Source organism: Callospermophilus lateralis, chromosome 9 (genome assembly GCF_048772815.1).
Source record: "Callospermophilus lateralis isolate mCalLat2 chromosome 9, mCalLat2.hap1, whole genome shotgun sequence".
Lineage (NCBI taxonomy): Eukaryota > Metazoa > Chordata > Mammalia > Rodentia > Sciuridae > Callospermophilus > Callospermophilus lateralis.
The window spans coordinates 94,436,628-94,461,502 of NC_135313.1; the positions used below are offsets into that span (position 1 = coordinate 94,436,628).

General features: G+C 42.5%; 1 protein-coding gene across 2 annotated transcripts; it reads left to right on the forward strand.

Annotated features, from left to right (window-relative positions):
• Window positions 1-1,478: 1,478 nt before the first annotated feature.
• Window positions 1,479-24,521, forward strand: Ammecr1l (AMMECR1 like). Of its 2 annotated transcripts, none has more exons than XM_076865506.2 (8): window positions 1,479-1,821; window positions 3,331-3,440; window positions 13,320-13,764; window positions 16,238-16,348; window positions 16,652-16,766; window positions 17,588-17,678; window positions 19,472-19,568; window positions 21,354-24,521. In XM_076865506.2, the coding sequence occupies exons 3-8, from the start codon at window positions 13,358-13,360 to the stop codon at window positions 21,463-21,465; spliced, it is 933 nt and encodes a 310-aa protein (XP_076721621.1). In that variant the 5' UTR covers window positions 1,479-1,821; window positions 3,331-3,440; window positions 13,320-13,357; the 3' UTR covers window positions 21,466-24,521. The 2 variants fall into 2 exon arrangements, with proteins under 2 accessions (XP_076721621.1, XP_076721624.1); XM_076865509.2 differs by lacking the exon at window positions 1,479-1,821 and adding an exon at window positions 2,738-2,836.
• The last annotated feature ends 354 nt before the right edge of the window (window positions 24,522-24,875 follow it).

A 24,875-nucleotide genomic window follows, 5' to 3' on the forward strand; every position in this document is an offset into this window, starting at 1 on the left:
AAATGTGGGGAGAGAAAAAAGTCACCTCCCATTTCATAAGCATAGGTGTCTCTTGCTTCCTCACTCTTAGTCAGGTTCTCTTTGAAAGTTCTGTGTCTAAGAGGCACCAGACACAGAGTTGCCTTGGGTTTTGTTGCCTACAGGTAATTATGCTAAAAGGTTATAGTAGTAGATATTATTATCCTTACATACATTATGCATTCTAGAGCAGAAGGTTTTGCTGGAAAGCTTCACTGTTAGTTATGATTTACATATTTTACTAGATACTTTTCTTTGGTCTTTGAAGACAAACATGTTAAGATGCCTTTATACCTCAACAGTAAAGCAAAAAAAAAAAAAAAAAAAAACCCACAAAACAGTCTGTGTGCTTGAGTACTTTTTAACAAGGCAGACATTGCTTTAAAACAGGGTTTGTCTTTGCTACAGGACCCAATCTATTTGGAACTGTTAGGGTGAGGAAATAGGGCAGATGTGAAACTTTTTGTGTTATCCCATCTGTAATTTAAAATATAAAATGCTGTGGCTGGGAATGTAGCTCAGCAATAAACACATGCTTAGCATGTACCAGGCCCTGGAGTCAACCCTCGGCACACATACACAAATGAATAAACAGAAAACATCTGGAATTAAAATTATTTACTGCAAATTCAATTGTTTTCTTTTGCATGCTGTTCTTTTTGAGGGCCTTGCACTGCTAGTGCTGAAGAATGTGCTTAGTTTGCCAACTGAATAATCCAGTACAGTGGGTATCCCACTGAGGTCATCTCTAGCTGGGGTTTCAGGGGATGGAAGAGATGGTCTCGTGATGGGAGTGAGCGCTGCAGGGAAAGCCTGCCCTAATCCAGCGCATCAGGAGGCTAGGTAGGCCAGGTGCGAGTGGCTGGCATCCTGAGAGCCTGCCCTGGTGTCATCGGCTTGATTTGAGACTGGTCTGAGCTGCTTCTTCAGGGCTGCTTTAGAAGGTTGCGGTCGGGTCAGGTGAGGTGACGTGAGCTTGGGCGTTTGAGGACAAAAGTCGTTGGCAGCTCAGTTTTTTGTCACTAAAGAGAGTGACAAACTGGGAGAGGGCCGAGCAGCCAGGCTGTAGCACCTGGGTCAGCCGCACGAGCCCAGCACCTGGGCTGGCAGCGCCTCGGACAACGTCGCTCGCCCGGCCCGGACTACGGTTCCCGGCGTGCTCCGCTTCCTCTGGCCTGGCCGGGCAGCCCGGCGTGCACCGCGCGGGCAAGCCCGACAGCCGGGCACCCAGCTCCGCCAGCTTCGCGCCCCGCCGGGGACGTCGGCCTTCTCTCGTCTTCCCGGGTGTTCCTCTTAATCCCAACTACCTAGGACTCAGCTCCACAAATGGAAAGCAGCTTCCCAAATTGAATACTGTAGTCCACGCCAGCCAATACCCTGAGCGGATCACGGTCACGTGACAGGAGTGAGGCGGAGCTCTGGTCTCTCTGGTTCTTCACGGTTCGCTAGAGGGCGGGCGGTCCAGTGGAGGACTCCCTACATTCTTCCTCCATTACCTCACTGCCTCCGGTGGCTGCTGGGATACCGGAGGACTTGGGTCCCGGCTCGACTCAGTCCTCCAGCCGCCCGGGAAATACCTCCAATTCTTCCCGGCCGCCGCCGCCGCCGCCCCGCCGTTTCTTTCTCCGCCCGCTCGCCGGCCTCCTTCGCCCCGCCCGGTCTGCGCCTCGCGTCCGGCCAGCCCGCCGGCCCGCTTCTCTCGGGAGCCCCCACCCAGGCGCATGGCTCCATGAAGCAGGAGGAGGAGAAGGCAGAGCGCGAGAGGTCCCGTCCGCCCCGGCCGCGTCTGGGCCAGGAGAAAAGGTGGGAAAGTCGGACTGCGCCGCGCTCTCCTCCTCCCTCGCTGCCGGTCCAGGCCTTCCCTCGGCCGTCGTCGCCGGATTCCCCGGGCCTGCTTCTGTTGGGGCGGGCGGAAGGACCGCGAGTGGGTCCCCGGGGTCTGGAGCGAGGATCCCGGGGCAGCGTGGGGGAGGGGCTCCCAGGCGCGGAGCTGGGAGGCAGGCGGAGCCTCGGGCCGCGAGTCCCCGCCGAGGGCAGGGGGTCGTGAGTCAGTGTCAGGGAGCGGGTGGGCGGTCGCCCCTGCCCGTGCCGCGAGGCAAAGCTCTAGCCGCAGCTGTTTCTGCACTCCCTCCAGGAAACAGTGTCGGGTCTGTGTAAAGTTTGGTGGTCTCCGGCGCCGCCTGGCGGCCCCCACCCACGGGCCCGCCGCCCCCTCCCCCGCCCGGCGTCTGGATTCCACCCCCGCGGCTCGGCCCAAGCTGCTCTACCCGTCACTCTTTGGTCTCCCCAACTCCCCCAGCGCCCGGCAGTCCTCTGCCCCACATCCTTTTGCCTTACCTTTTCACCTTTCCCCCTGGCCTGCTTTGCCCCTCCCCGCTCCGGCCTCTCCTTTCCCCACACTGTCTTCGTTCTTTTCTTGCTTAACTCTCTTCACGCGCGCTTTTCTCTTCCTCTTCTCCTTTTTTTCCAACCCCACCCGAAGTCCCTCCTTCCACATTCATCCCGTCATCCCCTTTTCCACTATCCCTCTACCTTACACACTTTGGGTTTTCTGTCTCTCCTTCTCGGGCTGTGGATTTTGCCCTTCATTCCTTGCCCTCCTCCATTCCCTGTCCTGATCTGAACTCCTTCCTCTCTTTGCCATGTTCCTTCACCCTTATCCCTCTGGGCCTATCCTTTTTCACTGCCCTCTCCTAGGATAGAGTGGGTGGGGCCTGGATCCTTCTGTTTACATCTTTGGGAATAGCTAAATTCTCTGTTGCTGGAGAATGGGGAGAGTTGGTGAAGAGGTTATGAACAGATCTATGCAAGACTAAGAGTAAGGATGAATGACTCTTACCAACACTTACCATATTGTTCTACTGTAACAAGATGGTCTGCCCTTAGGTCTCTGGCCCTGATATGTCGTTGTTCAGTAATTATTCGGTACTTTTTGCAGAGGATTTGAGAGTATATTTATATTCAGAAACCATTGCAGAATCTCGAAATGGTATTTCCTGACCTGAGAGCAAGTTTTGACCTAAATTGGTGGTGGGGGAAGTTTTAATGTGTGTCTCATGTTGAAGTGCAGTGCAACCTTTGATCCTCAGTGTCCTCCCGTGGTGATGACGCTCAGGATGAGGTGATTGAAGATATAGGACTGTTGTTGCTGCATAGTATTTAGTGTTTGAAATGTTTAAAAGTAAGGAGAGCCTGTTCTCCTGCTGTTTTCTTTTTCCAGAAATTGCTCTGTTGTGTTGTAATTTCTCAAAAAAAACTGACTCTGTACAACCTGGATTTTGTGTATTCATTCCACTTGTATTTCCATCTTAGGTACAGGAAGAAGGAATGGAATTGGAAGGAAGAAAATTCATTCCAGAGACAGAGTAGCTCCCCTCCTTTGTTGTAGCTGTTCCTCTGACAATACAGACTTTCTGTTTTCAGTGAGTATTACCTTGGACATATTTAAAGCGGAATTTTATTGCTGGTTTTGGTTTTAAGCCTGTGTTTGAATTTTGGTGTAGGTGTATTTTGTTTTCTTGTATTTCTCTATTCCATGAAGTTCTTCTATTTAATCTTTTTAAAAGTAACTTAAATGTGCAAAGACAAGTTTGTTTTTCATAAACCCACTAGAGTGACCTAGATGGTAGTGGAGCATTATATTTTCATTTCTAGTTTAATCCCTTCCCAAATTTACTTAATACTCATTTATTAATACAGGGGATTGAACCCAGGGGTCTTCACCACTAAGCCACATCCCCAGCCCTTTTTATTTGAGACAGCCCTTTTTATTTAAGATGCTTAGGGCCTCATTAAATTGCGGAGACTGGCATCCTGCCTCAGCTTCCTGAGTCACTGGGATTACAGATGTGCACCGCCATGCCCAGTTCCCTTAATTATTCACTTTTAAAGACAAAAGAGGTTGTATTAATTCTTGGATTAATGGGCTCAGAGGTTGATGAAGTTCCTGATCAATTTTTGGTTCTTGTTCATAACACTTTTAATCTTTATAAATTTTTGGAACATTTGTTCTAAATTTGCTATGGTGATAGTTTTTTCTTGAAAGTCCCATCACAGATTGGAAAATAATTTTAATTCTTTGTGAACTTTAAATAAAGTTCTGGGAAAAAATATATTACTGCTGGCAGTATTGTGGGGACTGGAGATGTAGCTGTGAGAACTTTGCCTAGCACTTGTGAGAGTTTGGGTTGTATAATCAGCACAATGAGAATCATTTTTTTCTACTAATGACAGTACACTAACACTTGGAAGAGAGTTTTTCAGAGTGCTTTGCATCTCATCAGAGCCTGCCAGCCCCTCTGTGAGGAAGGCCGGGACAAATGTTTTCATTTTACAAATGAAAGAACTGAGGCCCAGAAAGATCTGGCATTTTATTATAGCTCACATAGAAAGGAGAAAGTAGGCTAAAAACAAAAGTTTTAACTACTGTATTTCAGGTTTTTTTCTTTAAGCGAGGTTGATGTGAAATGTGTAGTTTTGTGCTTTTTTTTTTTTTTTTTTTTTTTTTTTGTGGAGCTGGGAATTGAACCCAGGGCCTTGTGCATGCAAGGCAAGCACTCAACCAACTGAACTATATCCCCAGCCTGGTGTATTTTTAATATATATATAAATTTTTAAAAGTAATTATTTAGGTAGATCTGTCTTTTGTGGTGAAAAATATTCATGCACCAGTGTATGTATGTGTATGACAAAATTTTACAGAAATTAGTTGGAATGGTTACCAGAATGTATGTGGGTTTTTCATCTGACTATTTTCTGGAATAGTTCCATAAGTAAGGCCAGAATTATAGCTTAGGTGCTATATCAGTGCCTATCATATAATTATTAAATTGAATTTCAACTTGACTCTCTGTCACAAAGGAAACTACAGCCTGTTCTGTCTGAGAAAGGCTTGATTTTAGCAGATGTTTTGATTCTAAATAATAAAATGCAAAGACCCTTTTTTTCTTTGCCTTTTCCTCACTCTCAAATCTTTATGAGGTCGTGTTTTGAGGGTTGCCTTTAAAAGGTGAATGTAGCCGGGTGTGGTGGCACATCCCTGTAATTCTCAGCAGTTTGAGAGGCTGAAGCAGGAGGATGGCAAGTTTGAGACCAGCCTCAGCAATTTAGTGAGACCTAAAGCAGGGCTGGGGATGTGGCTCAGTTGGTGGAGTGCATTTATCAGGTATAATTTCTTTTTAGTGTATAGCCTTAAATAAGGACACTATTAGAATTTTTTTTTTTTTTTTTTTTTTTTTTTAAGATAGTGTCTCCCTAAATTGCCAGGTTCCACCTTGAGTTTGTGATCCTCTTGCCTTAACCTCTTGAATTAATGGGATCACAGGCAGGCGTGTACCACCATGCCCAGCTAGAATAGTGGATGATACATAATAAGTCATTGCCTTTCAAAGAGTAGAAACATCAAGGACATTTAAATAATGATCCCATGTTAAAGATATACTGTTTCTTGCCAGCTTGGTGTCTGAGTTCAATCCCCAGTACCAAAAATAATAATAATAATAATAATAATAATAATAATATACTCTTTTAGACTAAAAGGTAGTTAATAAAACCATATTATGAGAGTATTTATTTTTCTAGAAATGGTAAGAACTTCGACCTCTCAGACCTCTGTTATTTTTATAATTCTACTTTTTTTAGGTACCAAGGATTGAACTCAAGAAGCACTCAGCCACTGAGCCACATCCCCAGCCTTATTTTTGTTTTATTTAGAAACAGGGTCTCACGGAGTTGCCTGGCGCCTCGCTTTTTCTGAGGCTGGCTTTGAACTCATGATCCTCCTGCCTCAACCTCCCGGGCCACTGGCATTGCAGGTGTGAGCCACCGTGCCCAACTAATTCTACTTTTATTTGTAGGGATAGTAATAGTATTAGAACTAGCAGAAGCTTAACAAATTGTAGTGATGTGCCAAAAGATTGCCAGGTTCTTTCCATGTCTTACTCTCTGAAAGCTCACAAATAGCCCTTTGCCATGGCAGGTTCACAGAGATTTGACAGCTTGCCTGAGTTTGCACTCAGATTTTACACATCAGAATTTGGCAGAGTTGGCAATTATATTGTCACCATAAAGCTTTGGCTCTGTTCTCTGAAGATGGGAGCTGCTCTGGAAGGACAATAGTTTGTCTTTTTCAGTGGGCTTAATAGCCTTATAAGGGATCCACATGGAGGGAAAGAGGCCTCTCTGCCCAGCCAACCCTGTCAATCAGGGCATCCCTACATGATGTCTCAGTACTGGTCTCGATGCCTTCTTTGATAACATTAACAATTTATGAGAAGTGATCACTGTTAATCCTTGAATTCATAAATTGCCACCCAGGCAAATAAACACTCCATTGGGTCACTTTTGAAGTACCTCTTTATTCTAAAAGGAAAAAGAATTCTTCTCAAATGCAGTTTACATTTTACAATCTGTCAAACCTGACATAAGTGACACCTGAGGCCAGGTACAGAACTCACCAGTTACTCGTGCGTTTTATTTATTTATTTATTTTTTTAATTAATTAATTTTTTTTTAACTGGTGCGTTTTAGCAAAGATGACAGTTGCTGATATAAATTGAACCAAGAAGTGCATTTAGGTGGTGGCTGACCTAATTTTTAGAATGAATTATCCACATTGTCTATCCATTTTGCTGTGAATAATTAATTATTAAACTGTCCCTTGGTTTGGACTGAATAGAGCTGACATCGTTGATAAGAATAGCTACTTACATAAAATGAAACCCATTATTATATTTAATACACTAATAAAAACATGGAAGAAAAGAGAATTGATGCTTTTAAAAGTGCCTCCTTGAATCTGAGGGTGTGATTCAATCACATACACAGAGTCACTCCATAGTCAGTTCACAGTGGAATCAAAACAAGTGTAAGGTTTTTTTTTGTTTGTTTTTGTTTTTTTGTACCAGGACTGTACTCAGGGCCACTTGACCACTGAGCCACATCCCCAGTCCTATTCTGTATTTTATTTAGACACGGTTTCACTGAGTTGCTTAGTGCTTCACTGTTGCTGAGGCTGACTTTGAACTCATTATATTCCTGCCTCAGCCTCCTAGCTGCTGGGATTATAGGCATGCACCACTGAGTACAGCAGTTTGTGTTTTTTTAATGCAAACTTAAATGATTATTAAATTACTAGAAGATTGTTAGTGATAATCAGCAATTTGTTATTGTCTGTACTATATATAGGCAACAGTGTTAGGTGTTGTGAAAGAGAAAACACAGATGCCACTGGCCTCTCATGCTCAGGGAGACAAAGTCTAGTTGGAATTTCTAAGTAGCATTGTAAGCTGACCAGCAGAGAACTGCTCAGTTATTCACAGAACCAAAGAAAGAATCACAAAGTGGCATTTGCAAGGTTAAGAGATAAAACAGTGGATTATATTATTTACCCCTGCTTTTTGTTGAAATAAGGGTATTGCTTCCATGTGGTAGAAAACCAGTTTTAACTCATATGTTCTCACTGATAATTCTAAAGTGAATGTACAGCAGAAAAAGGAGATGACTGCTCTGGCTTTTGAAGTAAGTGACCCTGGAACTTAGCATTGCAAGTGACCCAGCCCAAAGACCTTGGATGAGTTGCCATAGTGTGTGCTTTAATTAAGAATTTTTTTTTTTTTAATTGGTTGTTCAAAACATTACAGAGCTCTTGACATATCATATTTCATATATTAGATTCAAGTGGGTTATGAACTCCCATTTTTACCCTAAATACAGATTGCAGAATCACATCGGTTACACATCCACATTTTTACATAATGCCATTTTAGTTAAGAATTTGATGTATGTTTTAACCAAACAAAAATTATTATGCCTGAGACCACTTATTGCAGAGGAATCAACTCTACAGTAACTCATACTATGATCAAAGTACCATCATTGGTAGTTTTTATGAAATTTGGAGAAGGGTAAGAGCAGTTTCACATGTCAGTTTTGGAAGAGATAGGTTATGCCATTCAGTAGAGTTTGTTTTTAGCTGGTCAGACAGATGGTTAGCCTGTGCTATTAAAATGGTATTGCTCTGCAGTGTCAGAAGCTGTATTCTCAGAAACTTACAGCTAAGCTGCTAAAATTCACAGCACCTCGTGATCAGAGTATCTGTTGATCCTTATTAGTACCTGGAGCTGAGTCCAGAACTTTGTTGGAATGAGATGTCTACTTTGTTGGATTAGAAGAGTTTCAAACCTAAAGAGAACATTTTGATAAAATTGGTAGTTAACAGATGGTGTTATTTATCATCAGCACCTAGTTCAATGTATATTCTTTATGTGTACTTTAGTTGATATTTGCTTATAATGGTTGATAAGTAAAATATCAGTTGTTGATATCAGGCACTGGAGAATACCTGTAATCCCAGCGGCTTGGGAGGCTGAGGCAGGAGGATCACAAGTTCAAAGCCAGCCTCAGCAACTTAGCAAGGCCCTGTCTGTAAATAAAATATTTTTAAAAGGTGACAGGGTGCTGGGGATGTGGCTCAGTGATTAAGCACCCCGGATTTAATTCTCGATTCAAAAAAAAAAAAGAGGCTGCCTTCAATATTAGCTAGTAGTAGGCGCAAAGGTGAAGAGAGTGGATAATATATATTGAGCATAAATGAAATAGATGGATTGGTCATATTTTCTTTAGGTTTAAATATATAAAATACATTTTTAAAGAAATGTCGCCGCCACCGCCCCCACCCCCAATGCTGGGGTGTAAATCCAGGGCTTTTCATATTCTGGGCAAGTGCTGTATTGCTGAGCTACACTCCTAGACCAAGAAATGCTCTCTATCTCTCTTTCTTTCTTTATTCGCGCTAGGGATTGAACTCAGGGTTGCTTTACTACTGAGCCACATTGCCAGCCCTTTTTATTTTTATTTTGAGATAAGGTCTCACTAAGTTGTTGAGGCTCACTTTGAATTTGATCTTCCCATTTATGCTTTACCATCTGCTGGAATTACAGGGGTGTGTCGCCACACTGGCTTTCTAATGTTTTTGTTGTTGGTTTTTGGCAGGGGGGCAGGTACCAGGGATTGAACTGCGCCCCATCCCCAGCCCTGTTTTGTATTTTGTTTAGAGACACGGTCTCACTGAGTTGCTTAATGCCTTGCTTTTGCTGAGGCTGGCTTTGGATTCGAGATCCTTCTGCCTCAGCCTCCCAAGCTGTTGGGATTATAAGTATGCACCACTGTGCCTGGCCTCTAATATTTTATTTTTGTAGTTGTAGCTTGACAAAATACCTTTATTTTTTATTTATTTATCTTTATGTGGTGCTGAGGATCAAACCCAGGGCCTCATATGAGATTGTCAATTTGTTTGCTCAGCCACTACCAGAGAAATGCCTTGGCCTAAAGAGCCACAAGATTTTGGTTGGTTCTGTCCATGTCAAATTATATTTGGGGGGATTGGGGTTGTGGCTCAGTGGTGGAATGCTTGTCTTGCACGTATGAGGCACTGAGTTCAATCGTCAGCACCACAAAAAAATAAATAAAGGTATTGTGCCCATCTACAATAAAAAAAAAATTTTTAATTATATTTTGAAAGGGTGTGGGGAAATTGGTAAATGTAAACACTGGGTATCAGTTGTAACCATGCTTGCTGCATGTTATTGATTGCATGTGAGTTGTAGGCAGATGTTAACTCATCTGCACCAGAATGTTTTGAAAGTCTCCTGTATTGTTCAGTGGGGGAGCTGTTATCACCAGTTAAGGAATACCTGAATTATTGCCATCATCTAGTGACATTTGACTTTTCCCTCCTGTGATTTGGTGTAATGAGACTGTTTTCATCCCTTTTCCTTGATTCTTAGCATTCTGGGGCTCTAGAGGCAGAGCGTTGGGGCCCTGTTTACCTTAATGAATGCTAGCTTTCTGTGGGTAGTCCTTCATCTAACATGTTTCCTAAACTCTCAGCCCACAATTACACATAAGGTAGTGAGAATTCAGACCAGTGACATCCATTATGGACTCAAATGACAGGGGTCCTGTGTGGGTACTTAAGAGTATTCTGGGTTATGTCCGAGGTGTTGTCTTCGGGGTTGAGGTGTTAATGTTTTTTTTTTTTTTTTCCCCTGATCCCTTTTTGTTGACAAGTTGCTATAAACCATTAGATTAGTTTTTAATATACCCTAGAATCTACTTTTTTTTAATCGAATGAATATTAATTGGCGGTTTCATTCTTCCGTGTGTCTTGGTGAGAAGACCTAGGCCTTGAAGTCCAAGTCTCTTAGTAGCAGTGTGACTGGGTTTTCTTGCTTACTGATCCTGAGATTCTGCCTCTATAAAATGAGGCAGAATTGTCTACCTTCCTGAAAGGTTAGAGGAGTCTGATATCCTAGCTGAATCCTGTGTTTCTTGCAAACACTGTTGTAAGCCTTGAGTGCATAGCCAAGTCCTTGCTGTCTTAGGAGTTGCTCTCCTAGGAAATAATGGAATGATTAAATTTTTAACATGAGCCAGGTACTACTTCATGGCATACACACACACACACATCCACACATCACATTTAATTCTGTCAACTCCAGGCAGCAATTATTATTGTTATTCCTATTTTGAGAAAACTGATTCTGAGAAAAATTAGTTGTAGAGGAAGTAGGATTTAAATTCAGGCTATCTGGCTCTGGAGGAGGCAGCTTTTTTTCCCTTGAGGTATTAGGGATTGAATCCAGGGCCTTACTTATGCTAGCAAGCAGTCTTCCACTGATGTAGCCTGAGCTACATCCCTGACCCTTATTATTTTGAGATAAAATCTTAGTGAGTTGCCTAGGCTGGCCTTGACCTGTATTCCTCCTGCCTCAGGCTCTTGAGTCACTGGGATTATAGGTACCCCCTACAGCCCAGTGCAGAGTGGTATGCACCTGTGATCCCAGCAATTTGGCAGGAGGATTAAAAGTTCATGGCTAGCCCCAGCAACTCAGCAAGGCCTTCAGCGACTTAATAAGACCCTGTCTCAAATTTAAAAGGCTGTGGATGCAGCTTAATGGTAAAGCACACCTGGGTTGAATTCCTAGTACAAAAAAAATGGAGAGGTGTGCCACCTCACTTAGTTTGGAGGCAGCATTTTAAACCAAGACATTCTGCTCCCTTTCGGCTATATAAGACAATGACATTCATGCTCAGAATATTAAGTACATAGGAATTTCTCAAACCTGAGCCAGTTGCACTGGTACATACCTATAATCCCAGGGACCTGGGAGGTTGAGGCAAGAGAATTGAAAGATTGAGGCCAGCCTCAGCAATTTAGCAAGACCCTGTCTCAAAATAAAACAGAGTGGGAATCTAGTTTTTGGTAAAAGCACCTCTAGGTTCAATCCCAGTACCAAAAAAAAAGAAGCAGCAGCAGCAGCAGCACCTGTTTCAAGCCAGACATTGAAGTATACAAGTCGTTATTCCTTAGCTACAGACAGCTCTCATCTCAGAGTTGCCCTAGCTGTGTATTTTGTCATGAATAATTATAAAATTTTTATATTCCCTTAGCCTAAAGTGACAAATTGCTTGTGTAGAAACAATGTCATTGCAAAAGGATATGTAGCTATCTAATTTAAAAGGTTGTAGAATTCATAACCAAAATTGTATGTTGTAGAGCAGTGCCTAAAAAGACAGTTGTGGGCGGGGTATGGTGACTCATGCCTGTAATCCCAGTAATTTGGGAGGCTGAGGCAAGAGGATCACAAGTTTGAGGCCAGCCTTGGCATCTTAGTGAGATCCTGTCTCAAAATAAAAACTAAAAATGACAGGTTGTAGCTTAGTGGTAAAGTGCTGGATTCAACTCCCAGTATTTAAAAAAAAAAGATAAGCCATTGCGACTGGAGGTGTACTCATTGGTAGAGCCTTGCCTAGTATGTGTAAAGCCTTAGGTTCCACTCCGAGACCACAAAATAATAAGTAAATAAATAAAAATGAAAGAAGAGACAGTTACGGCCAGGGAGTTCCAATTACTCTGGAGGTTGAGGCAGGAGGGTTTTTCAAGCCCAGGAGTTCAAGGTTAGCCTGAGCAACAAGAGATCACTGTCTCAAAAACATGGGCTGGGGTTGTACTCAGTGGTTCAGTACAACACTTGCTTAACACATGTGAGGCACTGGGTTTGATCCTTAGCACCACATAAAAATAGATAAAGGTTTTGTGTCTGTAATCTACAACTTAAAATAAAAAAAGTTATGTGATACATGTCCAAATTTCAGAGAAAATACAAATGTGTATGGCTAAAGCAAAAACAAATAAAATGACTTGAGAAGAAACTATAATTTTCTGAAGTCCTCAGAATTTTACAAACTCCGTTGTTATCAATATTGAAATACCTAGGATTTATTTTTCTGATTCTGCTGAAGGTTGTTACTTTTCAGACAACAGAAAAAGGACCTTTTGCTTTTTAAGGGAAAAAAATTTTAGTAGAAATACATTTCTTCCTCCCCTCACATCATCAGATGGGATGCCCTGGTCCCCCAGTCTATGTGATGCTGCATTTTGTTAAACTGGGTGGCTTCGTATCTCTTTGCCTGGCTATGACAGGGCAGAAATGGCTACCTCACAAAAGGACTGTGAAGCTTGGGTCATTTGTGTAAATAAAGGTTTCCAGTAGGTTGCAAGGGGGGTTTTTTGTTTGTTTTTTGATTTTTGGTTTTTTTTGAATATGGTCTTGAAAGGATAGAGATGTATAGAAATTGGAGAGAGTTCAGAGGGGAACCAAAGAAAATGAGGGAGGGGTTAATAAGGGAAAGCTGTGTAGACAAACAGGTGGGAGCCTTGTGTTAGAGGGTGTGCATTTTTCAGAATGACAGCTAATAGCTTTTCATCTTCACTCTTGTCTGAGACTGAAATTACACAGATTTAAGTTAGTGATGAGAAAAATGCTAAAGGGATGTGGTTAACAAGGAAAAGCCTGAAAGTTCCTCTGAAGTTCTTTAAAATTAGGATGGTTCAATTTGGAGCCTCTGAAAAAGGTAGAGAAAGCAACCTAAGCCTGATGGTTAGGGACGGTCTTGCAGTTGTTGTTGAAATGTTCTCATCCTCAGCATGTGCATGCTGGCTCTGCTCTTCTGCCCTGGGGTGTCCTTAGAAAGAGGGAGCAGCTTATTTCCTGCTGCTGTCCATGGTGGCCATAAACTTAATAGAACTACTTTAGGAAAAATTTAGAGGTCTGTGATCTAGAACTCAAGGTCTCTTCTATCTTCTAGCCCTCTTGGTCTATAAACCTTATTGACCATACGTCCTGGAGGTTCAGGTGGAAAAGAGAATTTGATAACTCTTACCTGGCCCATGTGGACTCTTTTTTGTTCTCTTCTTTTAACCATTCAAATTTGTATTTAACTGTTTTCTTTTGGGTTAGGATTCTGCAGTATTCCAGACCACGAGCACCAAATCAGGATGGGAAAAAGACGCTGTGTTCCTCCACTTGAGCCCAAGTTGGCAGCTGGCTGTTGTGGGGTCAAGAAGCCCAAATTATCTGGAAGTGGAACTCATAGTCACGGGAACCAGTCCACAACTGTCCCCGGCTCTAGTTCAGGACCTCTCCAAAACCACCAGCATGTGGACAGCAGCAGTGGACGGGAGAATGTGTCGGACTTAACTCTGGGACCTGGAAACTCTCCCATCACACGAATGAATCCCGCATCGGGAGCGCTGAGCCCTCTTCCCCGGCCCAATGGAACTGCCAACACCACTAAGAATCTGGTGGTGACTGCAGAGATGTGCTGCTATTGCTTTGACGTACTCTACTGTCACCTCTATGGCTTCCCACAGCCACGACTTCCTAGATTCACCAATGACCCCTAGTGAGTAAATTAGATGGAGGGGACACTAAGGAGGGCATGATGGGATCTTCTGAGGTCATTTTCTTTATAGAGTGTCTGCTGCTTAAAAAAACTGTAACACCATTTGAGTAAAGGGGAGTAATGAGAAATGTCTAGATAATATTTAGAACAATTAGTGGATTCAGTAATGGAAGGAGGCTATGTTGTATTTGAAGTAGGTTTAAGTTTATTGTTACAGTAATGTTCTGGAAATCAGGGGCATTTCATTCTTGGCTTTTCTGTTCATGTGGCAATGGGTAATCATTTAACCTTTTGCATAGAAAAGTGACATCATCATACCATCGTGTTAAAGTCCAAGTGAATTGGGACTGTCTGTGGGCCAGGCAGGAGACTAGGAGCTCTCATTCATTGAAAGCTAATGTTCTTAATAAGGGACACCTCCACTGTATCATCTACAATATCACAGTATCCTATAGGGCCACTAACATCCCATCAGGGAAACTCAGAATCAGTTTTACTGGATTTTATTTCAGGCTCTTGTTTGTTTTAAGACCTCTAAAGGTGTCCATGATATCGATGAGCTATGAGTGTGTTGTGTGCATTTACTTACTTACTTACTTTATTATTTGGGGGCGCGGGTACCAGGTATTGAACCCAGGGATGTTTAACCACTGAGCCATATCCCCAATCTTTTTATTTTTTGAGACAGGATCTTACTAAGTTGCTTAGAGCCTCAGTAAGTTTCTGAGCCTGGTTTCAAATTTGGAATCCTCCTGCCTTGGCCTCCTGAGTTGCTGGGATTACAGGCTTGCACCACTATGCCTGGTTAATGAGCAGTATTTCTAAAGTACAAATAAACAGGAATAAACTCATGCTGCTGTCTTCTCTCTCAAAACTGGAAGCAGCTGAGCTGAGGTATAGCTCAGTGATAGAGTACGTGCCTAGCATGCATGAGGTCCTGGGTTTGATTCCCAAGACCACAAAGAAAAAAAAAAGAATGAATGAATGAACAACAAAGCAGTTCTGAGCTAACTTTGAAAAGCACCGGTGCTTTTGGATTTTTGTTTTTAGGGAGTGCTTTTGGAGCATTTATTAATATAAGATCATGTCTCAACTTTTAATGCCATGCTGAGGCTGTACAGAGCTCTGGGCAGCAAGTTGGGGGGTATAAAGAAAAGGTTCTTGCCCTCAGGAGGCTGGTCATTGAGTTGGTGAATCACACAGAGAGAAATAGTAGTTACTCCTGTATATGAATCAGAGTGAGGAAATGTGGAGAAAAAAATGTGCTGACTTTTAGGGATGTCTTGCCATAAGGTACTATGATCAGGAAACTCCCAAGGGAGCCAGGGTGCAGTGGTGTATTCATTCCTGTAATCCTAGTGGCTTGGGAGACTGAGGCAAGAGGATCGCAAGTTCAACGCCAGTCTCAGCAACAGTGAGGTGCTAAGCAACTCAGCGAGACCCTGTCTCTAAATAAAATACCAAATAGGGCTGGAATGTGGCTCAGTGGTTGAGTGCCCCTGAGCTCAATCCCCAGTACCAAAAAAAGAAAACCAATCTGAGCAGGTGCAGATCCTAATCCTGGTTAAGATATAGGTGTCCTGTATAGGAAAGGAATTTGGGATTGGAATAGAAGATGGTAGCCTCAAGTGTAGGATTTAGTTCAGAACTTTGGGTTCTGTATTTTTACCCTGTGGGTAGTAGAGGTATTGAGAAGGTTTTGAGTAGAATTGAGGATAGTAGCTTTGTCTGATACTGTGCAGGTGCTTTATTGGAAGGAAATGGTGGAAAATCTGCTGGGATCCTTTGTAACAATGATCAAAGAAGTAGATAACTAAACATTCAGGTTGCCTTTGAGAAGCGATTAACTCAACAGTCTAAAGAGGTAATAGCCTTCAGAATGTGAAAGGATCACACACACACACACAAAAAAAAAATCTTCACAATCAATCTGATAAAAGCTTTGGCCTAGGAACAAAAAGGCAACTTCTGTTAATAAAAAGCTTTCTTGTGAAGGCATTTTCTTTTCCGAAAATTTATGAACAGGAAAAATTTGTAGTTGCCATGGGCAGTTATAATTATGGGAACAACATGGGCTTGCAGAGAATTCTTGTAATAAAGGAGGCCAAGAGGATGCAGAGAAAGGTGTATCATTATGAAAGACGGGGCTGGGTGATGTGGCTACCCATAAAAAGAGAGTACATGAGGAAAGAATATGGAGAATTAGAAGGAAAAGTTGAATTCTGGGCAAAGAAGAGGAAAATAGCCCATAAATTTGTCAGAGGAGTGGAAACTCTGGAGTATAGGAAAGGTTGTTCAGAGAGCCTTTCTTCAGGAAAGTTTTCTGTTTCTAGCCAGAACTGAACAGCTTACAGAAAGCCAGAGTTCTCCAGGTAACTGGCAATTCAGAAAATTCTTTTGGGCAGTAACAGAAAGAAATATTATCCATGATTAATTTGGGGCTGGACAATGTTTTTTCTTTTTCTTTTTTTAGTCCCCTCTTTGTGACGTGGAAGACAGGGCGGGACAAGCGTCTTCGTGGCTGCATCGGGACTTTCTCAGCCATGAATCTTCATTCAGGACTCAGGGAATATACGTTAACCAGGTAATGACACTGGGCATTAAGAACTGTATACAAATTGTCTAGAATTGGAAACAAATTGCCTGACTTCCATTCTTCTAAGTGATACATTTTAAGCATTCCTTTTTTGGTAAACAGGAAATGTAAGGAACATTATCTGGTGAGTCACTGTCAGTTCCTATATAGACAGCTAATATTAACATATTAATATTGATGGATGGTAGATGCTGTCTGTAGGTGTCAGGATTCATGACTATGTGAGCTCTGTGGCATGTAATGTCTCTCAACTCCAGAGCAACCTCACTTATGTTTTCTGTCCCCCTCCAGTGCACTTAAGGACAGCCGATTTCCCCCCCTGACCCGAGAGGAGCTGCCTAAACTTTTCTGCTCTGTCTCCCTCCTTACTAACTTTGAGGATGCCAGTGATTACCTGGACTGGGAGGTGAGAACAGCCGCATTTGGAACTCTGCATCTCTCGTTGCATTTGGGTTCGGGTTAGTACATGGTAATGTATCTCCTTTATTGAGAGGGTCTAAGAATGTGAAAACTGAGTGTGGAACCAAATATGGGCAACATAGGTGACAGAAAAGTGCTGCTCAATTAGGAGTAAGAGGAAATGTAAATGTAAAGGCTTCCTTTTGCTGGACACAGTGGCACATACCTGTAGTCCCGGTGATTTGGGAGGCTGAGGCAGAGGATCTAAAGTTTGAGTCCAATCTGGGCAATTTAGCAAGACCCTATCTCAAAAAATAAAAATTGGCTAGAGGTGAAGCTCAGTGGTAGAAGGCTCCTGAATTGTCCCCAGTACAACTGAGATATGAATAAGTAAATAAGGAAAGAAAGACTGACTTTTCCCACTCTGTTCTACCTCCTTCTTTCACATCTAATAAGAAATAATAGCCAGGCACAGTGGTGCATACCTGTAATCCCAGCCACTTGGGAGCCCAAGGCAAGAGAATCACAAGTTCAATGGCAAAATGAAAAAAGGTGGCAAAAAAAAGCCCTCAGTTCAATCTTTAAAAAAAGAAAGAATGAATGAATGGGATAACCCAATAGAAAATATTCCAGATTCCTCTTGGCAGCTCTTGAAATGTAGCTTTTATTTTGATGTGGCCTGTATATCTGAAAGAGTTAGTCATGGAAATCAAGAAATTCTCTGGGAAGAAGAGTCAAGCAGATCAGGAATGTGTTGATTTATATATGGGTGACTAAAGTTCCATTAGCATAAGTAAATGCCATTTACTTGATTGTGTTTTTCTATAGGTAGGGGTCCATGGGATTCGAATTGAATTCATCAATGAAAAAGGTGTCAAACGCACAGCCACATATTTACCTGAGGTTGCTAAGGAACAAGGTGAGTTGGACGAATGGGCATTAAGCAGTTAGCACCATTCACAGCTGTGCCAGCTCAAAGGCAGGAAAGTGAAGTGGGTCGTCTTTTCAGCCCAACTGCCACTAAGAATGAATGCCTTTCTTCTTCTTGATGCCTGTCAGATTCCTATTGGATAGAAGCATACTCCCAAAAAATGTGCAGGAGCTGGGAAAAAGAAAAGGGGAGATGCTTCCCTCACTTACCTGCTTGTTTAAACACTTCCTTTGAAGTCACCCTAATCACGTTATAGAGTTCGTTATAAAGGGAAGTTGCCTGTATCAGTGGGTATTGAACTTTTGATCATGAGTCATTATTTATTTGTTAACTTGGCAAAGGGCAAAACATACATACTCCTTATTGTTTTTAAAGAACTCAGTAGTTAATGAGTTCTTAAAATGGGAACATCAAAGGTAGGAAGTAGGTTGGGCAGGTTTTCTCTTTAAAAGAATATCTAGAAGAATGCCTTTAATTGTTGCTTGTGCTTTCTGTGATATGTAACCCAGTTTTCTTTCTTTCTTGGAATTAGTCTGTTTTTGAAAATAAAATGTGAAACACGGTATTGGTTGGGTGTGAACCTGGAATAGAGAAAAATATCCAGTTAAGTATATTAATGAACTAATTATACGGAAGCAATTGCCTTGTTGGTTACCATTGTGGTTGTGTTTAAAATTTTTTTGAAAGCAGTGGGGATGTGGCATTAAAAAGGAACCTTTTAACTACCTAAGTGAGGACATAAGTCTAATACCCTCTGTATAAGGAGGCACACCAGAAGTGTTTTTTAGTAAGATTAGAATGATTAGGTAAATAATTAAAAGTTGAGAAAATAAAAAATTGGGGATATCTTATATAGTAATTTAGGGGGGTTTTGTTTTTCAATTTGATGTATTTGGTTTTTGTCTGTTAAAAATTTTGCAAAAATAATTCAACAATGTATGTGTGAACAACTTTTCCATCCTTCCTAAGGGAACCTTTTCCTTCCTGCTGCCAGTTTTCTTTCTTAGAAAATAGGACTCATAGAAATCATCAAACTGGCCAGGCGCAGGAGCCCACGCCTGTAATCCCAGTGGCTTGGGAGGTTTAAACAAGAGGATTGCAGGTTCAAAGCCAGCCTCAGTGAGAGCGAGGCACTAAGTAACTCAGTGAGACTCTGTCTCTAAACAAAATACAAAATAGGGCTGGAGATGTGGCTCAGTGGTTGAGTGTCCCTAAGTTAAATCCCTTGTATGCCCCCCCACCAAAAGAAATAGTTAAACTGAAGAAAGGCTACTCTGATAGGAATATAAGCTGCAAAATTTAAATCCCCCTTTCCTAATGGGCATAGTGATGTCCACCTGTAGTCCCAACTGCTTAGGAAGCTGAGGCAGGTAGATCACTTGAACCCGGGAGTTCAAGGCCAGCTTGGGCAACATAGTGAGACCCTGTCTCAAAACAAAAAGTCCTCCTCTTTCAATAAAGAGGCCCTGGTTGCAAGCATGAGGACAACAGCATGAGACTGAGTTTATTCCTTGATAGTTATGCTGGGGTAACCTGACAGGAAGGACTCAGAAGCAGGGTGTGTGGGAACAACATTATGGCCATCCTGTATCAGAGTTTCCACTGGACAATTAGTGAAGCATATGGGGCTCTAAGTATATGGGCTAGTGCCCAGGGCTTCCTCTGCTCCAGCAGATTTGCTGCTTCTTGAACATGTTTGTCTTCTGCACTGGCCATATTTGAGTATGTCACACTCTTGTTTGGTTGTATACTGACCTCAGTGTGGCCTCTCTTTTCCTCAGACTGGGATCAGATTCAGACAATAGACTCCTTGCTCAGGAAAGGTGGCTTTAAGGCTCCAATTACCAGTGAATTCAGAAAAACGATCAAACTCACCAGGTAAGCCAATATCTTATTTTCCTTGCCATTTTCATGGAGTGGGGGTCGGGTAGAAGATACTTTTGGTGGAAAGGGGAAGAAAAAAGTGTTTTCTGCTAATATCCCTAACCAAAGATGAATGAGTGAGGTTGATGCTCTCAGGAAGCAGTAGTAATAAAGACAGAGACTCCTCCAGCATTCTGTGTATCTCTGTAGCTAAGCTGATTGTGGGGTTGGGGCATAGTTTAGGCTCAAGCAAGTTGAGGGTGTCCGTTTGGTCCCACATGGTTGGGAGGCTGAGGGGGAAGGCTGAAATTAGGAGAGAAGGCTCCCAGTGTATAGTAGTCCAAGGCCAGTTGAGGGGTTACTTCTTATCCACTCATGCAGTCAGATGGCTGGGGATGCAAAAGAGTCAGAAACGCTTTTCACAAAGAGTTAAAAGGATGCCCTTTTTGGGAACAGTATTTCTATGTACTTCTGCGGGGAGGCTGCCTAGTTTAGAATGCACGTCTTGGGGTCTGAATCCCAGCTCAGCCACTTACTAGCTATGTGACCTGGGCCAGTTATTCCACCTCTCTCAGCCTGTTTCCTGTCTGTAAGATGTGAATGATAATTCTGTAGGATTGTTTTAGGATGTGATAAGGTAATGTATGGAGAATTTCTAGCCCAGGGTCAGGCAACATTGTAGGTGATCAATAGATGTCAGTTCTCTTCCCGTCCTTATTGTAATTGGAAGCATTGACAGGTTTAGCTTCTAAGGGCCTCTGTTGGGCCCCTAATTTGTATAATGCTGAATAATCATGCTAGCCTCACAGGTTTGGAAGATAACCCAGAGTTTTTTAAAATGCCTTGGATTCCAAAAATTAAGGGGCTGGGGGCATAGCTCAGTGGTAGAGCACATGCTTAGCATGTGCAAGGCCCTGGGTTCAATCCCCAGCACCAAAAAATAAAAATAAATAAATTAAAAAAAAAACACTCTTCAAATACAAAGCATTATTACTATTATTATTACAATTTATTTGAACAGCCATTTCCCTGTCAAAATTCAGGAATAATCACCTTGCAGTGGAGGAGTGATTACAGTGGGAAAGAGATGGCTCTGGGTAAGGATTGTCACACCCAGCTCCTGTGGTCTGTAGTAGGCTCCATAGGTTTGTAACACCCCATGCTTCGCATCTTGACTCATGGCTCTTTCCAGAGCAAAGCCAAAGTGCTATGAATTCTGTTCTGATAACCCTGTGATATGGCATATTCATCTGGGGATTGAGACCTGTCCCATATAGCCCAAGGATCCTTTAATCTGCTTCACCAGAATTTGACCCAGAATTAGGTAATTGTGCCCCTTTTAGTTATAACTTGTTTGTTGTTCTTCTGCAAATTGAGGTTGCACTTCTGTCCAATTGATCTCATTTTAACATGAAAGTAGATATGCAGTTTACACTGGATTTTGGTGCAGCCATCTTCCAATCTGCCACCCATGTAATTTGATCTTGAAATTCTTCATCCAGACCCCAGCAGCAGATTGCTTACAAGCAGCCTGATGATAAGCTTATGTAGCGTTTAAAGGTGGGATGTGCCGAAGTACATTCTCAGGGGTGAATTGTGATTGTGCTTTTTCATCTTGTTCATTTGTAATAACAACATTGTTTTCTTGTGCCGTCTTTCATTTTCTGTAAGTAAGATTGCTCTTGGTCTTCCATTTTATTCTTTCGAAATGTGGAATAAGCTTTTGGTTTTCTCTGCTGAGTGATTTTACAAAAGGAGTTGTTTGGAGTTCCTAATACCCTTGCCTGTTTCCTTATACAGGTACCGAAGTGAGAAGGTGACAATCAGTTATGCAGAGTATATTGCTTCTCGACAGCACTGTTTCCAGAATGGCACTCTTCATGCCCCGCCCCTCTACAATCATTACTCCTGACACACGGCTGCATGACCAGTCCCACCCCCCTGTGGCCACCAATGGCTATGACATCATTGGAGCAGATGCCTCCTCTTCCTGGTCCAGTTACTTCTATTACTGCACCATTTTATGATGCTAGCTTCCGTTGCCAAGTCTGCCCCCCGCTGACTGAGGGGGTGTGGGGTTAATTGAATGAAACAGAACTTGAGGGGCCCAAGCCTTATCTCAGCCTTTCCTCAATATGGGGTTCCGTTGGATTGGGGCTCCTCCATGACTAGTGAAAATTACTGTGTGGGTTCAGAAGACCCTGGTCTGGTGATTTGCCGCATGTGTTATTGGTCACACTCTGGAAGTCGGAATTGATGATCCATGGAGGCTTACCCCACACACACCCCTACAGCCTCCCCAGATCAATAGGTGTATTCCCCTGGCAGTCTGGGCAACGGAGACCAACAAGAAACATTTTTAGGTTGTTTTAAATTCCTTTTTTTAAACTTCCAATTTATTGCATACCAAGAGTTGATCACAACCTCCATGCTTCGTAAGTGGACGCCATATTAGGGTTGAGCATGGGCACCACGAGTCCTTTGAGGCTCCTGGACAGAGACCCATATCAAGATCGGAAGCCCTTTGGATGGCGTTGCAGATCCCATTGCTCAATAAGTCGTGAAGGTTTTAATTCTCATCCCACACTCAGTTGGATTTTCTGGCACTCTCCCTGCATCAAGTCTGCTGGTATTGAACAGAGCTCTGTGATGTAGCCTGCTGAGGAATGGAGTGGAGATGTCCCTGGAGGTCCCGGTGTCATCACTGCGTGCAGGCATGAAAGGAGAGACCTCTTCCTCACCACCTGGCTACCTCACTCCTCTATTGGTAGCAGTGCCTACACAGCTGGATGTAGGTTCTTGGAAGCATAGATGTGCAAACAGGCAATGGGTTTGGGGCTGTCAGAGGGCACATTGTCATAGGAGAGAATCCAGGGTCTCTGAGTGGTTTTCTTTTCAGGCAGACACCCCGAGGGACTTTCAAGCAGTGGAGTTCCTTTTTCTAGTTTGCCTGAAGTGGGAAGACTGTTGGTGTTTCAGTCCTTTATAGGATTCTAGAACAAAGCTGTGTAATTAAACAAGGTGAATCTTTAATCTTGCCTACTATGGGAATCTTCAACCCAGGAGGGCAAATTTCCAAACCACTCATTTTTTTCTGGGTCATTTAAACTTCCATGTGACATTTCCCTTTCCTATTGCTGATTTCCAAATAGCCATCAGCAAGTTTTCCTCCCCCTTGCCTTTTCACTTATTTGGTGGCAAAATTCATAGAACTTGGGAGATTCTTTGAATGCCTTGTCACAAAGGCACTGCTAAAGTGATTTACAGGAAGAGGTGGCCAGCTGGAAAAAAGGATCCTGAGGACTATACACTGGTATTCAACAACATGCTTAGAGAACTCTTAAATGGATTGGGTGTCAACCCAGTGAACACATGTTTTGATTTAATTTATTTTTTTAAGAGTTTATGTGGTGATGGTGTGGCTTTCCAAAAAAGGTGACTATTCAAGTCCTTCTGCCAGGAATAGGGGAGGGGGAGCAGGGGCACAATCTAAGAAGGGATGCTGTTCAAGGCATCACCCTCGAGTTCCTGGGCAGGAAAAGGTAAGGGAGCAGGTTTGTGCTGCTGGCAAGGACCTGGAATATGTGGGGAAGACATGGGGGACATCAGGGTGCCCAAGCTGCTTTCCCCTCACTGCTGTGCTAGGTTCCCGTGGCCTATCACATTCCCCCTGCAATGTAAATGAAGGGTAAGGGTTTGGTTTATGATTTCCTACTGCTGAGGATAATAAATGTCTTGTTACAAACAGATGTGATGACAGTTACTCTTAGGTGCCATGGATTGATGTCAGGGTGGTCAGCTCTGGACTAAGCCACCCACCTCCAATTTGTACAACAGTATTGATACATAGGGCTACACTCATTACTGTTCAAGTGTTCTATGTTAAAAGTTGTGTTTAATTTCTAAAGATTTAAAAAAAGCAAAAAAAAATTGGTGCTAAACTTTAACCCCTGAGACTGGTCATGCAAGCATTTACAGTGCCATGCTCCTCAAGCCTTTTTTTCTTGTAGAAATGTTGCCCTATTTGTCTTCCCCAATGTATAATATGTATTTTATTTTATTTTATTGAGGGTAGGATAGGATACCTGCCATTTAAGAAAATGAACAGAAAATTTAAAAACCCAAGAAATGGGGGAAAAAATCAGTGCACAAGAATCGGGCTGGTGAAGCCCAGCATCACACTGAAGTGGGCTCAGTGGTTTCTGGAGTGAAGAAGCCTTACTCCCTGAACATTCCCTCATGCACCCAAAGAAGTCCAGCAATGGGAAAGTTAGGTTCCTCTTGCCTTGTCAAGGGAAACTGTAGTGTCCTGTAAGGAATGGACACTGCTGGTGTCCATCTGGATGGGGAGCTAGTCGGGAAGCGGTCTGGAAGTGTATGGGTCAGGATGGCCTCATGGAAATCTGTGGCAGGTGGTTTTCAGGAAAATAGACTTAGTCTGGGTCATCCACATGGCAGCTTTGCATAGGGAGGTGGACAGCTCCAAATGAACTGAACTGCCTTCCACACGCTTGACCAAAGCAGAGAAGAGGGTGGCCAGTACCTGCAAGTACGTGGGTGGTAGAGAAGAGGGAGTGTTTCCTGCCCAGTGTTTCCTTTGTCTTTGGGCTGCTGGAGCTGAATAGCATGGTAACCACTGTTAACGGAACCAGCTGGACTTCACCGGCTTGGTTCAGAGTTTGTTTCATCCCTAGCTGTGAGTGCCTTTTGGTCTGCAAAGTTGGCTTGTCTCATAATACCCACAGCTAGGACATTCTCTGTAATTATGAATTGTCCTTATTTTACATTGAAAGAGGACGTCTGATCATTAGAGTTTGTCAGTGTTGGATTGTTTCCACTGTGAGGTTCTTAAACTTTTTCGCTTATAATATTAAAACAACTCATGTTAGAGACCCTTTCCACATGAAAGGTTTGTAGTTGAAATGTTATATATATTTTACTGTTTATAATAAAAATCATCTATACAAATGAAGTCTTGGGTGTTAATTTTTGCACAAGATATGTTTTCCATGATATGTTAACATCTACAATTTCACTAACTGTTAATGTTATTTTCTATTAAGATTTCTGGAGCCTAGGGAGCTATCTGTTCTTTTTGTTTATTTTCGTTCTTATTTCCCTAAAGCAAGAGACTGTATGGCCTTCAGTGCAAAGACTTCAGACCAATTCTTTGTATTACACTTGGTTGCCTCTTGGCTATATAACTTCTGAGTGCAAATCATTGAACTCTTTAATGAAGTATTGTAGAGAATAAATCATAATGGGTAAAAATTGTTCTTTGCCTCTGTTTTTGTAACCAGGTGTGTTTTTCAGCTGTAACAA